Here is a 15,194-nt window from a genome sequence, read left to right as displayed (position 1 = left end):
TCGTATTGGCTTCACTCTCAAATATCTATCGAAGAGGATAGGGAATAAGAGTAATGCTACATTTATCATTTTTTTATCCTACATTTTTATACCATATGATGTGGCATATCCATATTATATTTACATCAATTAAATCAATGAAGTGTATTTTAATTAAGACAAGTAGAAAAACAAATACTGGAATAAATCATATAAGGAAAGAAAATATTAAATAATTTTAATTGATATAGTTGTCTACCTCAGCTACCACAAAAGATGGTATAAGAATGTGGTATACAAATGTGGTAAGAGTAGCATTATTCAGAGAATAATTTTCATGCAAAGATATACCACTGTAGCGATATCACAAGCCAATAATACAATTCTATGTAAAAAATTTAAAATACATGATAATGCATGATTGGCCTTGTATACCGCCACAGTAACATCCCAATGTATGCAATGCAAGTGTTTCTCAATTTCGTTATCCTCCAACTTCATATATATTTAACGGTGAGTGACCACAATATCTTGGACTACAGGGGTCAAAGAAATTTGTGGTCACCCACCATTGGATGTAAATTCAACGATTCACTCACACTTGCACTCCTTTTAAGAAACTTTTTTGAACCATTGGATTAATATCTAACGGTGGGTGACCACAATATCTTGGACTCCTGTGATCCAAGAGATCGAGACTGATATGCACAATTGGATTATATATGTTTGTAGGCTTTTAGCGGACTGTGGGCTTATTTAGATTGTAGGGTATGGGCTGCCTACTCAGCAAACCCTATTTTTGGGCTTAGCATGACACTCCAACTTGACCCACTCTACTTCAGAGATGCATGCAGCCCTAGGGTCATGAAAATGGACGCTCATTACACAACAAAACAAATATAGGACAAAAAGAAAAGGGTTTTTGCCTCCGTGGCCAAACACCTCGGAAGCTTTGCTCTTATTCCGGGTTAGGGTTAACTCTTTGGCAATCACAGATTCTCCTTGGCGCCAACTAAAACCTTGGAAATCAAGTCTCTCTCAGTACAAACTACAAACAGGTAAAAGCACCAAACTTTTTCACCATCTGGTCAGACCTTTGAATATGAATCTTCTATATATCGCATACTGTTTTCTCCTCTGGGTTCTCGGAATCATGGACACTGTCAGTGAATAAATTCCTATTGCTATACAAATTTTGGGAATTTATGCTCAAGTGCTGTGCTGCATTGGTTTTAAAATGTGGAAGAAAAATTTAAGTTTTTAAGGTTGAAAAGCTAAAGAATTCAACTTTCAAGTTTTGCTCATGTTTTCTTTGTGGGTGTAATGAATTTGCCAATTGGGTTGCATATTTCAGCTTAATTTTGATCACATTTTTAATCGCTTGTTATTGTTCATGTTGTATGAGGTTCTCATACTGAGTAAGCGTAAGCACTGCTGGTTGAAGTTGCGCTGAATTTTGTTATAAGAAAACTGATTAAACTCTTCTCAGAGTTTCTGTTCATTAGAGGAGAAAGAAATGGGTTGCCAAACCGCTGCAACCAATGATCGTTCAAGGACATATTGGACACCAGCCATGGAACGCTACTTTATTGATCTTATGTTGGAGCAAATGCATAGAGGAACTAGGAGTGGCCATACTTTCAACAAGCAGGCCTGGACAGACATGCTCACTATGTTCAATGGAAAATTTGATTCTCATTATGATAAAGATGTTTTGAAAAGCCGATATACAAGTTTGTGGAAGCAATTCAATGATGTGAAGAATATTCTTGGCCAGAGTGGGTTTTCTTGGGATGAAGCTTGTCAAATGGTGGTAGCTGATGATTACATATGGGATGCTTACATCAAGGTGCAATGCTTCCGTACCCGTTCGTTGTTTGTAAAACAATTTATTCCATAACTGTGAAATGACATCAAGTGCATTTAGGTTCACCCGGATGCACGACCGTACAAAACTAAAGCAGTCTTGAATTTTAGTGATTTGTGCCTCATTTATGGGTATACAACTGCTGATGGAAGATACAGTCGATCAAGCCATGACTTAGACTTTGATGATGAAGTTCAAGGAGTAGCCATGGGTTTGTATCCTTTCCTTGTCATAAACATAAGACTAAGGTTTGCTTTGTTGTTGGACTGAATAATGATCAATAGTTCAATTTTAGAGACTAGTGTTGGAAGGTTGGTGTTTGCTAGTGCAATGTTCTCATGCTTGATGAGCTGATCAGGAAGCATATATAACTCATTCTTTTGTGTTTTGAGAGGAAGTTATGGTACAATCTTCAAAATTGTGATAAATAGGTGATCTGCTTATTGTTAGTCATAAAATGAGCCCAACAAGAATCAATGGCCTGATAATCTGAATTTTGTCATCAATGATGGTTGACTTTCTAAAATTACTTATATTAGTACATAATTAAATCATATTCATTAGTATGAGATGACAAGTTAAACCTTTCTCAATATGTAGGTGATGGAATGGGCACCCTTGCTCCTTCAAGTAGTGAGCGTCCAAGGACAGATTGGTCACCAGCCATGGATCAATATTTCGTCGACCTTATGCTGGACCAAGTAGGAAGGGGCAATAAGACTGATAATACATTCAACAAGAAAGCCTGGACAGATATGCTTGCTAAATTTAATGAAGAATTTGGACCTCAACATGGCAAACGGGTTTTAAGACATCGATACAAGAAATTGTTGAAATACTACAGTGATGCAGCAACTTTACTAAGAAAAAATGATTTTTCCTGGGATGAAAAGCGGAATATGATTGTAGCTGATGATGATGTTTGGGATGCTTATACAAAGGTACACTGTCATGAACGTTTCATCTTTCATTCACTTTTTTTTGGTAATTTTTTCCTTCTCTCCATTACTTTTCCTTCCAATAACTGATTAATATAGGATTTACTAGTACAGGCACACCCTCACTCACGGACATATAGAACAAAAACCTTGCCAAACTACTATGACATGTTCCTAATATTTGGAAGTGAACCTGATCTTGGCATCGACAATCATTTGCATCCACAGAAAGACGTTGATGACATATCAAAAGTCAAAGTTGGTAAGTTATAATTGCTTGCACAATATTCATAGAGATGTACAAATCCCTGAAAAGAGAACTGGGAACCACATACTGTTGTTCATTTCCTTTTAAATAAATATGTTACCCAATGACGTATGAAAGTTGCTGGTCTTTCAGTTTCCTTGTCACCAATAAAGAGGAGTTTTAGGGTTTATCAATCATGAAAAGTTTCTTCTTTATTTCATTCTCTGTAGCTTGTTTTAATGATAAATGAGAATTACCCAGTTATAGATGAGAAGAGTCGTACTATTTTTTCACATTAAATGTCTCTACTTCTTTTTCTTTTTTCTTTTTTTTTCTTTGTGGTGCTTAAATCTTCTCAAGAGTGAAGGGGTTACTCTAACTTGATATTTAATTCTGTAGGGGAAGGAAAAGGGGGCCAGACCCCAACTGTCAGTGATCGTACAAGGACATATTGGACACCACCAATGGACCGCTATCTCATTGATTTGTTACTAGACCAGGTGCATAGAGGAAATAAACTAGGGCAAACATTCATTACTCGGGCGTGGATTGACATGGTTACATCTTTCAATGCTCGATTCAGATCTCACCATGACAAAGATGTTCTGAAGAACCGGTACAAACATTTGCGAAGGCAGTACAATGACATCAAGAATCTTCTTGAACATGGCGGGTTTTTGTGGGATGAATCACGAGAAATGATTGCAGCTGAAGATAATGTTTGGGATGGTTATGTGAAGGTAAACGTCTCCTTGATTAACTCAAAAATTTAGTAGCTTCCCTTATACTGACATATAATGCATGCAGAACCATCCTGATGCTCGACAATATAGAGTTAAAACTGTGCCAGGCTACAACAAATTGTGTGTTATCTTTGGAGAAGAAAATTCCGATGGAAGATACAGTCGTTTGGCATGCAATTCAGATCCTTGCGGTGAACTACCATTTTTAATGACTGGTATGCTATTGTTACCTTCTCATATCAGTCTGATTTTACAGTAATGTACGTTCCAAATTCAAAAAACAAATAAAATTACATTCATTTGTTGAACATGAATTGCTTTGCATGTACCACCAACAGAGAAATATAGGATAGATTTGATGCTACACCTGTTTACTCTTATTTGTAATTATTTCTTCCATAATGATATGGATGAAATGTTTAATGCCCTTTATGGGACTAAAGTAGATATTAGGTCGTACGAAATGCAGTGCCAGGGTAGCTTTTGTCTCATGTGCTCTTAAAATGACTTGAATGCCATGTCTATAAGTGTACTTATTGCTTAGTGTTAGACTTGATGTTTTGTATCCTCGTGTTTTTTTTTATAAATGAAATAAAATAACATTTGTAGGTGAGGAGAAGAATGACCAGTCTCACACTGGGGTTCCTCTGAGGATGGATTGGACACCAGCAATGGACCGTTATTTTATTGATCTTATGTTGGATCAGCTACATCAAGGAAATAAGATAGATCACACATTCAATGAGCAAGCATGGGCTCACATGCTTGAATCATTTAATATGAAATTTGGACTTCAATGTGATAAATATGTCCTAGAAGATCGATATTTATGCTTGGTGAAACAGCATGACTACATCAGCATTCTTCTCAATCACAGTGGATTTATGTGGGATGAAAGTCAACAAATGATAACCGCTGACAATGACACTTGGGAAGCCTACATCAAGGTGCGTTCTGGTTGTTCATATCTCGAAAACTTGTTTATCTGTAGTTTCCAGTTGTTTATGTAAGATCTGTTTGCAGGAACACCCAGATGCTATCCAATACAGAAATGCATTTTTAGGTAGCTATAGTGATTTGAGCAAGATTTTTATAAATACAGAATTAGACGGAAAATTCAGTGGTCAGGGTGTGGGAATGGAAGCTGGCCTCGTTGCCTTGGAAATAGAGATGGATAGAGCATCCGGAGATCTGCAATTATTAGCTGAGGACATTGAAATGTCTGATCAACAGAGAAAGCGGCCAACTGTGATGCCATCGAACTCGGGACGTTCTACAAAAGCACAGAAAACAGACAAGGATATGCAAAAGGCTCTTGCAGAGATGGCAGGTCTGGTTACAAAACTGGCAAATAATAAAGAGGACAGTAACTACAAATCAATAGAAAGTGCAATCGATGCACTTCAAGCTATACCAGACATGGATGATGAGCTCATGTTGGATGCTTGTGACCTATTAGAAGATGAGAGAAAGGCAAAGACATTCTTGGCCTTGGATGCGGCACTGCGCAAGAAGTGGTTATTAAGGAAGCTCCGGCCGCGAAAGTAGCCGTTATGGTTTCAGTGACATTGTCTCACATTTTGGTTAGGTCCCCTCTTTTTTTTATTTGTTTTCTTTTTTTCTTCTTTTTTACATTTGGTCCCCTTCCTTGAGTAGATTTTGAGTCTTCTGCAATGTAAAGAGAGGGATTATATATAAGTAGGGTTCTAGTCTTTTGCAATGTAAAATGACTAAATTTCTTGTCTTTCAAAGCCTTGAGCAAGCATGCCAGCAATTTGTTCCTCTGTTCATTCTATTAAAATAGAAAGCCTACGCACTAAAACTTAGGCGCAATGTGAGGCATCACAATGGTAGAAGCGAGACTCAAATAGAGTAGCAGAAGAAACCGAGCCTAGTAAATAGAATAAATATGAGATTTTGCTTGTACACTTGAATCAAAAAAGTCCGTGCGTCCCATCAAATACAAAGTACATGTAATTGCCAAACGCATACAGAAGATCAGGTGAGAAATGAACTTCAAAAAACTAGGGGAAGATTCTGATGGCTTCATTTCTCATCCCCTGGTGGATTACAAAACCAGTACCAAAATGTGGCATTTGAAAAGCAAAGAAGTACCTACCCTCCTTGGTCATCGCAACACAACTGAGATATATGATACCTTAAAGTGATTATGAGGTAATTCCCAAACAAATATTGGTTACCAAGAACTAGATTTCCCCTTACAGGATGTCACTAATACTAGAAACGATGGAACCGCTTTTCACAAAGTAACCATAGACTTCTTCCTACTTCTTCCAAAGCAGACTCCAGCTTAACTCCATCTTGGCCTGGACATCAACTTCATCTAAAAACACCCACCTCAATTTCTGAACGACCCAAGAGGTTCAATTTTGGAAAATTACCCACTAGATTCCCATCTCTTTTCCAAGGAAGTTGACTAGGATTCACTTCATTCGTCTCCTCCTATCCCTGTCTCTTTCTCTGCCTCTATCTCTCTCATGGTCATCCCCCTCTCTACTTCCACTCTTTTCACGGTCCCGAACCCTATCACCTTCAAAATCATGGGCTCTATCTCTGTCGCTACCACGCTGTCTTTCCCGATCTCTGTCCAAATCATGTTCCCTCTCCCGATCTCTGTTTGACGATCTCTGTAGCGGACTATCACTTTGGCTTCCACTGCGGTGCCGCTTTCTTGAAGTATTATCATCATCCCGTCTGTCCTTCCTCTCTGAAGATGTTCTCTCTAAAGAATCCAAACGGGGCAAATTATAAGATACACATCAAGGATTATAAAATTAATAAATAAATAAAAACAAAACAAGTACTTCTGACAAATACCGCAACCTCAACAGAATGTTGTCCCTAGACTAATGTTGTAGGGTGAGAATAAACTTGATTAATGTTGTATTTAACAGGTCTATCAGTTACTGATTTCATTTCATAAATTACAAAAATCTTCCATTTATCAGTCTTCATATGTGGAACAGAACAGATACTTTTGTCTTTTTTTCAGAAAAAGAAACAGGAGAGAGAGAGAGCGAGACAGAGAGAGAGTGCCCACGAAAAATCACTATAAGCTTAGTACTAATACTTTTGTTAACACCTGAAACAGTCTGAACCACAAGTAAAGGTGTGTATATTTACTAAAGGAGACGGGGGAACCTCAGCAAGATATAACCCGATACACCAAAAGTGAACAAGAAACATACATAAAAGTAAACAGATATCACATGATTCCTCACATATAATATTCTGTATTCTTAAGATGAACACTTACTACTCCCACAAGCATCTTCGCTGGAATCTGATAATCCATACTCTGATTCAAGCCGTTTCCGATGGATTGCAACCTTCCTCTCAATTTCTTCAGGATTTTTTATTCCCCGCTCCTCGAGAGATTCACGATATTCTATCAAAGCAACTTCCAAACGTCTCAACTTTTGCCTACAGTAACACAGTCAAGCAAAACATAAGCACAATTTCACAAGGTCCTAAAAGCAGCTTTTCCTAACAAATGAAACTAGACAGAATGTCAATGTAGAATTAAGATACAACCTCTGCTCCTCACTTATTCCACTGTCAGGTTGTGCTGGAATGCTTGCATCAGTTGCAACCTCCATCTCATCAGCCTTACTGGGACCATCACCAGCATTTTCACTTCCAGAAGATGAGTAGCTTAACCCGAGATCCCTCGCACTACGCTTTTGTTCATCATCACTATCGTCATCCTCTCGCGCCCATTTAGAGGCTGGTAGAACAGGATCACTCTTTTCTTTCTTTGTTAAAGCTTTTAGTTCAGGCTGCGGAATTGGAAGGGTTTGGACCAAGGGTAGGGACCCTTTCCCTTGAGCAGATATTCCCATAGAGTCTGGTTCAATATTCATTTCTCTGCGGCTACTTGAATATCTAGCTGAACTTGAATGGCTCTGTGCATATTTCAAGTCATCATCTAGTTCATAACCCCTTTGTTTTTCTGCCTCTTCCAGACTAAGCAATCGTGCAACCATAGTTTCTCGACCACCAACAAGAGATAATCCATTATGTCTGCAGCGTCTTTCCAACTCAGCTAGGGGAAGACTCAATAACTCCCTCATAGCTGCTCCTTTGCCCATTGCCAAAGCAGCATCTTGATTGGTTTTACAAGCATCACCTGTATCTTCGGAGGTGATCTTTTTGTCTATTTCAGGTGCATCACCACATATGGAGTGAAAAGGGACCACACCAGAGTTACCAGACCGAAGAAAAGTAGCCCGTAATCCATTCACATAAGCGTCTGAAAAAAGAAACCAGTCTGACCATACTTGCAATACTTTAAGAACTCTTTCCTGCAGAATTTCAAGTAAAGATTAATTGGCGTCAGAGAAAGAAAAATTTATGATTGTAACTACAGCAAGATGAAATTGCCGTGTACATCTTACCTTAAGGGCCTCAGCGGTGATCCTTCCTGTTATGCTACGATACAAATCATTAAAGCTCTCCATTATGTCTGGTAATGTTGCTTCAAATCTGGTGCGATATGCAGATGCATTCTTTACTGGAGCACTGCTATTGTGAAGCACATCAGAGACAAGCATGAGTCTTGCTACTTTGGTTGGGATCGGCGTCTCCTTGAGAGTTAAAGATTCTGTAAGAACTTCAACTATCTGCAACAGAAAACAGACTGAGAAATATTGTACACACAGAACTAGTCTTTCTATCTTCCTTTTCTTTTCTATTGAAACTCTCCACTGATTAATATATATCTGCTTATATCTGTAACGTTGAATAACAAACTGATAAGTGACTATTATCCGCATTTACCTCCCCAGCTGCATCAGCATTGTCCAATGCAAACCCCATAGCATCCTTTATCTGACTCCTCTCTAACGTTAATGCACGTAACATATCCTCAAACTCATCCCTCTGCGAATCTGTAAGCGTTCGTTCTGGCTCTACACGCTACAATATTAATGAAAAGAAAGTTACACCACGAGAAAATATAGGAATTAAATTCATCCTGCTTGTGCGTGTGAAAATTACCCTGCTTCTTCCTGCAGCATATGTGGTACCAGCCTCTTTCCCATGTTCTGGGCTCTTTACTGTCGGAAGAGGTGGTGGAATCCATCTGGAAATAAAATAAAATATCACTGGATCAGTATTATGGTCCAAGGCACCATCTCACTACTCAAACCTATCGAGCTTTCACAATAAATGTCATAGAAAGATAAAAAAGTGGGTTGCATTTACCTTCCACTACCAGTAATCATAATGAAAGGTTCTGTTCGCCACCTTTGTAGTGTATCACCCTGCATTTATGTCATATATTTTTAAGGAAACTTTAAAAAGTATTAGTTAAGGTCACTCAACAACCAATGATACACAAGCTTCAGAACAAAAATCATGTCCTTTTACCAAGAAATAGGAATTATTTACACGACTGCCTAAGAAAATTATGCATGTGAACGCACATAACAAAAGGTTACCTGAGCAAATGAATAGAGCCTCCAAACATAGTAAGTGTGCTCTTTCGAGCCAAGCTCAAACAAGAACGTGAAAAGAGGATTCCCTCTGCCTCTCTCCATAATAGCTTGTTCAAAGGCACATCCACCATCCAGAACATACAAAGCCATTGTATCAACCACATGGCGGAGGTGATCATCCTCTGGTGGAACAACCGTTATATCAGGAACATTTGGAGTAAGAACCTATTCACCATAAACACATACAAAGATTGGTAAGATTGCACTATTGGGGGAAAAAAAAACTAGAGACTATAAAAGAACTAGATAGATTACCAGTTCAGAATTTTGACTGGGAACAGAAGTGACAGGCGGGCCTGATGGACCAGACAAGATTACAGTTGCTCCCTGTCAACAAAAGAAAATGTTGTTAGTTTCAACAATCCAATGTGAACTCTTTAAGTGATGCTGAGAATGTCAAATCCCTACGGCGCAAATAATTAGCTAGAAAGCATCAAATTCACGAAAAGAACTTCAACATGCAAACAATCTACAACTACAAATTAATTCCAAAGAATTTATGATGAAAATGAAACAAACCTCCTTACTCCTGATGGCCATATGTCCTGGAGGGGGAGCAGGTAGTGCTTGTGATGGTAGAGCGACAGACTTGCCCCACCCAATCTTCAACTCATATTCATAAACCACCACCCCTGCACACAAAAAATTCCTGTTCATTCATTTCCTATCCATGCATTCCCAGTACATAAAAGTTAACAAGGCAAGGCATAACATCGGCATATAATGTTAATTTTATGTGAATTAGTAGGTGGCATTACTACTGAGCAACATGATTTCAAATTAGGGAGATAACTCTATCTGCACATAGAAAACAACTCATGCACATTGCAAACATCTGCCAAGAGAAATCCATCAATTCTACGGTAATTGGAAATAACCAAACCTTGCATTTCATCCTTCGCGGCCTGTCCATCAGCTCTATTCATGAAAGCTACAAAGCCACAATTTCTTTGACGCCTTCGCTCCTCTTCTGTCCTAGGCCACATTATTTTCACACTGGCAATTGGCCCAAATCTCCCAAAAGTTCGCAAAAGAAAATTTTCGTCAACCTAGAGATATCAAGAACATAATAACTTAGATTGGCAAGTTCTTTGTATCATACACAAGAGAACACCAAGTCAAAAAACCAAAAACCCAAAAAAAATAAAAGACCAAACCTTTGGTGAAAGATTTCCAACATAAAGATTAGTAGTTTGTGGATCACCATCATCAAATGATCCAAGAAGCTTTCCACTTGGATCAAATTCATCAGGGAGTTCATCAAAGCGACTGGATGGCTGAAAAATAATGGCATAGTGAGTATATTTTCTAATATTTAATATATATTTATAAATAAATAAAAACTAGAAAACACTGCAAAATAAAACATCTATATGAAATATAGAAATAATACAGATATAATTTAACAGAAATCAAAACTTCTTCTAGGAGACACAGCTAAATAATAAGAACACAAAACACAAATGAAATGTGCATCTGCAATACCAAAGTGTATTTGCATGCACTCATTAAACCTAAAACCTTTTTGCACGACCTTGCTCAAAAGCTACGCCCGAAAAAAAAAAACACCACACATTCAGACCTGCTCATTTAAGCAACCCAGTTACTCATAACAACCTATACTAAAACAAAAAGATATCATCCAAATCATCTTTCGTAGAAAATTGAAAACCAGATTCATTAAGGGAAACACATACTGCAGAATTCTCAATTGGTCGCCCATCACGCCAATGTTCACGCTCTTGATTACGCTTATCCCTCATCTCGTAATCCTGCTTCCTCTCCTCCATATATTTATCTATTTCTCGAGGCTTCAATTTTTCTTTCTCCCTCGACTTCTCCTCCTCCCTCTGCAATGGCTGATTGACAATGTCAGGAATCAATACGCTAGGAAATTCACTTTGAAAAACTACAAACGAAAGCCATTGCTACCATTAGGATACTGACCTTCTTCTCAGATTCTTTCCCTTTGGATGGCAAAGAAGGTGTTGGTAAGTATGGAACATACCTGCAGAAGATAATTTAATGACAAACTTGCTTGTTACCGAAGCTCTTTTCCTGGAAAATGATTAAATAAAATAGGAAAAGAGAGGAGGGGGGGAGATAGACACATTAATCTTATATCAACTATTCGACTATAGCTTATTTCTGCCTAAGCCCTTGCAAACCGCTACCTTGTTGGGCCTGTTTGGTTCCTTCATTTGAAAATACTTTTGCAATAAAATCACAAAAGGCAAAATACAGTGAAAACATGTAGCCAAGTGACTTTCAGAACAATTTTTAGGAAGCGTCGGCTTTAGTTCAGAAATTATAAAACTAAACTATAGAAAACATAAAAAAGCTACTGCTTTCCACTACTTCTATAGAAAATTATTTAAAATCTCATCCAAACAGGCACAAGATTTCCGTTGTTTCCGCAACATAATGCAATAATTCCAGGTGAACACTAGATTTTCTCACTTCAAATGAAGTATAAACCGCTTTGAAGCCTAATTTTTGGTATTGCTATTGATCCAGACACATTAAACTTGCAACTCATGAATCGAAAGCAGCTATGTGACTACAGACTAGGTCACTGAATGAGTTTATATAACATTGAGAATACAGACAATGTAGACTTAAACAGTAAAAGTTGCCACTAGATGGAACAGTACTCTAACTTTGACACCAATACAGGGTAACATAACTGACAACATTTCATATCAAGCATTTGTGTGAGTACCATTCCAGCTTCAGAACTACCACTTCATGACAGTACCATCTAGTTTATCAAGGGCAGTCACACTCAAGGCCCAGGCCAGTGGCCGAACTCCAATTGCTGATTATTGTGCTCTACACTCCATGCATTAAGATATGTTTCACCCAATGCAGATAATCATTGGCTTCATATGTCTCAAGCACACATTGAAGCAACTCAAAAAATGCCTAAATATAAAAATGCAAAGTATATATATACAAACTAGAAGTATATGCTTACTTAAGATATTCAAGAAACCTAGAGATTGTCATCACATTCAATAAACTATGAATGAATAACAGCAAGCTCACAATACATCTTTACAAATAGAAAAGGAGTTAAAAGAAAAAATAAGTGAACAGTAAGCTTGTTTCATCTGAAATCTATAGTTGAATACTTGATTATCATTTCTTTTCAAGATTGGAAACAGAATAGCATCATCGTTTGTTCGAGACAAAACTTGACTATTTTGATGCCATTAAGTAGAAGAATAAAATCAGAACCCACTTATCATTTTCCATTTTTCTAGTTTACACAATTACAAACCTCAAAATACAAAATCCATCTGACGATATCAAATCATCACCACAAAAACTCTCCTAGTTATGATGCCTTGTCAAGAGTATTGCAACATGGTTAATCAAAAGCATTTCTTTACCTACTCCCCTTCTTTGGAACAGATACCCCATCTTTGGACTTTTCACCTGCCATCCGCGAATGAATAAAAAGGTCCATGTTTTTATTAAAGTGTCCCGATAATAATAGAAAGCTATTTTACTTATCCATAGGGTGAAATGACATAATAGGAAAACAAAGCACTAAGACTGAAACTACCAGAACTTTAACAAAAAAGCAGTATAGAGATCTTCAGTTATACTAACCTTCAGTATCCGCCTTCACCTTCTCATTGGGATTGATTGTTCCTCCTCGCACAAAAGCCTTCGACCCAGGTGCGTTATCCCCTTGAAATGAATCCACAAACTCCTTATATAAGCGAGCTGTTTCCTCCTCCGCTCTCTAAAAGGGAAAAGATAAAAGAATAAAACACTAATTTGTCAGTAAAAATCTCTCTTTTGCAGAAGCCAACCAGTTAATCAATGGCGGCACCTTTTTCTTTGCCTCTTCCTCTTCTCTGTGCTTTTGGAAGGGAGTCTTCTTCCGCGTGATGGAGAACGAACTCATATTGCATCAGCTTCTGAAAATCAGTTCGACAAAATGCCTCAAAATTATAACCTTTGCTTAATGCACAAAGAATATTCATCAAGATTCAATACTTTAACGCCAATTCATAATTTATTTAAACCCAACTTTGCATCCGAAATAAAAATCCATACTATGTAAAGCCTAGGACTTTCAAAATTCCAAATTTCTTTAGCGCAATCGTCAGAATCAAATCAGCTTACCGATAGTCGGGCAGGGTTGAAAAGCCTTTAACCCTGCAAAGCCCTAACCCTACCAGTCCGATTCCGATTCCGCCTCTCTCTTCTGCAAATACCAAAACCGTGGAGGACGACGACTATGAAACGCAGGTCGTGTACGATCAGAACTTCAGAAGAGGCTCCGCAGCCCTAGTCGTAAACTTGGGGTTCGACCGCTATATCGATTTCTGAGTACCGACTTACTGTAAAACCAACACTATTTGCCTATTGGAGATATATAAAATTCGGGTGTACGATATATTATATCCTTATACATATTATTTTGTCATTAGAATTTAAATATACAAGTTTTTATTAAATACAAAAAGATGTTAATTAAATCCTTAATGTGAAAAGGGATAGAAAAAAGTTACTATTTTTTGAGGTAAAGTTTTATTATAAAATCGCTAAAAATTATGCAAGTTTGACATGGATGGATACTTTAGCAAATGTTGGTTGGGCCAGTTGGTCAAGCCGTGTGCATCTCTTTGCACTAGAATTCGAACCTCTCGTCGTATATTAGGTTAGTTTATAATATCAACACACTGGAAAGTTGGGCCGAGCCCAAAAATATATATTGATTTAACCTTTTTATAAGTTTAAAAAAACACTAGAACAATAATTAATTGTTGTTCTTATTTTATCAAGTGTTAATAAGTTATTTGGTTTTACCTTACTTGTAAGTATTTCCATCCATTTGCCATAGCAAAAGGTAAAGAGAGGCAAGAGCTATTACTATTCATATGAATAGTGTCTGCCCTAACCATTTTTTTGTTGGTTTTCCACCCATTCTCATGGCAGCCCAAGGGTAACCACTATTCACATGAGATATGAGGAGAAGAATTTGTATAGAGTTTTGGTGTGAGCTAATAAGTGAAAAATATGGCTCAGTATTTATAAATTAAAAAATCTTAAATTTTTTGTATTTTTTTTCCTCTTTTATTCATTTTTTTGTTATTTAAATTGGCTGCAAACGTCACAATAACATCAACATTAAGTCATCTTGCCCAGGTGAAATCTTGCCTTGGACTTTGCCCAGACTGGTGGGCAAGCCTTGGCCGCTGGAAACATAATTAGGGGCTAGGGGCCTCTTGTCCGGACTAGCCCCTCCTACTGGAGTTGCTCTAAAGGCAACTAATTTGCTATGTACCAATACTATATTTAGACAAAGAGAATCTATATATATAACGTAAAAGACAGAGAATAGTGAAACATTCAAAATACCAGAAAATGCACTTGGTTAATTCAAACATTAAGAATTGAAATTAATTAAATGAGGATAATATGGTAAATTCATTTTTTTTTATTTTCAAAAAAAATAAAATAAAAACAAAATCAGATAATAGGTCCTACCTTTATGGAACACTAGCCCCTCACGCATGTGCCAATTGGTTTTATTTTATATTTTATATTTTATTTTTAGAATTAAGAAAAGAAAACATGGGTAGTTATGTTCCATAAAAGTATGACCTATTATCTAATTTTATTTTTAATTTTAATTTTAATTTTTTTGAATAAAAAAATGAATTTACCATATTATCCTCATTTAATTAATTTCAATTCTTAATATTTGAATTAACCAAGGGTATTTTCTGGTATTTTGAATGTTTCACCATTATTTATCTTTTGCTTTATATATAGATAGATAACTACCCATGTTATCTTTTCTTAATTCTAAAAATAAAATAAAACCAATTGGCACATGTGTGAGCATGTGCCAAGAGGCTAGTTATAACTTATAAATAA

The 15,194-nt window shown here is 37.0% G+C and overlaps 2 protein-coding genes across 5 annotated transcripts; one reads left to right on the top strand and one right to left on the bottom strand.

The window, feature by feature from the left end:
• LOC18791753 (L10-interacting MYB domain-containing protein) lies at positions 891-5,525 on the top strand. 3 transcript variants are annotated; one of them, XM_020556050.1, is made up of 9 exons: positions 891-1,037; positions 1,469-1,828; positions 1,907-2,057; positions 2,447-2,787; positions 2,899-3,046; positions 3,431-3,771; positions 3,839-3,989; positions 4,384-4,721; positions 4,798-5,525. In XM_020556050.1, the coding sequence occupies exons 2-9, from the start codon at positions 1,496-1,498 to the stop codon at positions 5,320-5,322; spliced, it is 2,328 nt and encodes a 775-aa protein (XP_020411639.1). In that variant the 5' UTR covers positions 891-1,037; positions 1,469-1,495; the 3' UTR covers positions 5,323-5,525. The 3 variants fall into 3 exon arrangements, with proteins under 3 accessions (XP_020411639.1, XP_007221952.1, XP_020411640.1); XM_007221890.2 differs by lacking the exon at positions 891-1,037 and having other exon boundaries at positions 1,385-1,828; XM_020556051.1 differs by lacking the exon at positions 891-1,037 and having other exon boundaries at positions 1,719-1,828; positions 1,944-2,057.
• LOC18792279 (protein RRC1) lies at positions 5,648-13,723 on the bottom strand. 2 transcript variants are annotated; one of them, XM_020556048.1, is made up of 18 exons: positions 13,434-13,723; positions 13,138-13,225; positions 12,912-13,047; positions 12,689-12,734; positions 11,241-11,301; positions 10,991-11,152; positions 10,451-10,570; positions 10,177-10,342; positions 9,813-9,925; positions 9,549-9,620; positions 9,237-9,458; positions 9,001-9,059; positions 8,794-8,878; positions 8,575-8,712; positions 8,193-8,417; positions 7,330-8,099; positions 7,052-7,218; positions 5,648-6,517 (listed from the first exon to the last, which is right to left on the bottom strand). In XM_020556048.1, exons 2-18 carry the CDS (start codon positions 13,210-13,212, stop codon positions 6,219-6,221), a joined length of 2,916 nt encoding a protein of 971 aa, XP_020411637.1. In that variant the 5' UTR covers positions 13,213-13,225; positions 13,434-13,723; the 3' UTR covers positions 5,648-6,218. The 2 variants fall into 2 exon arrangements, with proteins under 2 accessions (XP_020411637.1, XP_007225360.1); XM_007225298.2 differs by having other exon boundaries at positions 10,991-11,143; positions 13,434-13,684.

This window comes from Prunus persica, chromosome G1, assembly GCF_000346465.2.
Source record: "Prunus persica cultivar Lovell chromosome G1, Prunus_persica_NCBIv2, whole genome shotgun sequence".
NCBI lineage: Eukaryota > Viridiplantae > Streptophyta > Magnoliopsida > Rosales > Rosaceae > Prunus > Prunus persica.
This window is presented reverse-complemented; position numbering and strand designations above follow the sequence as displayed.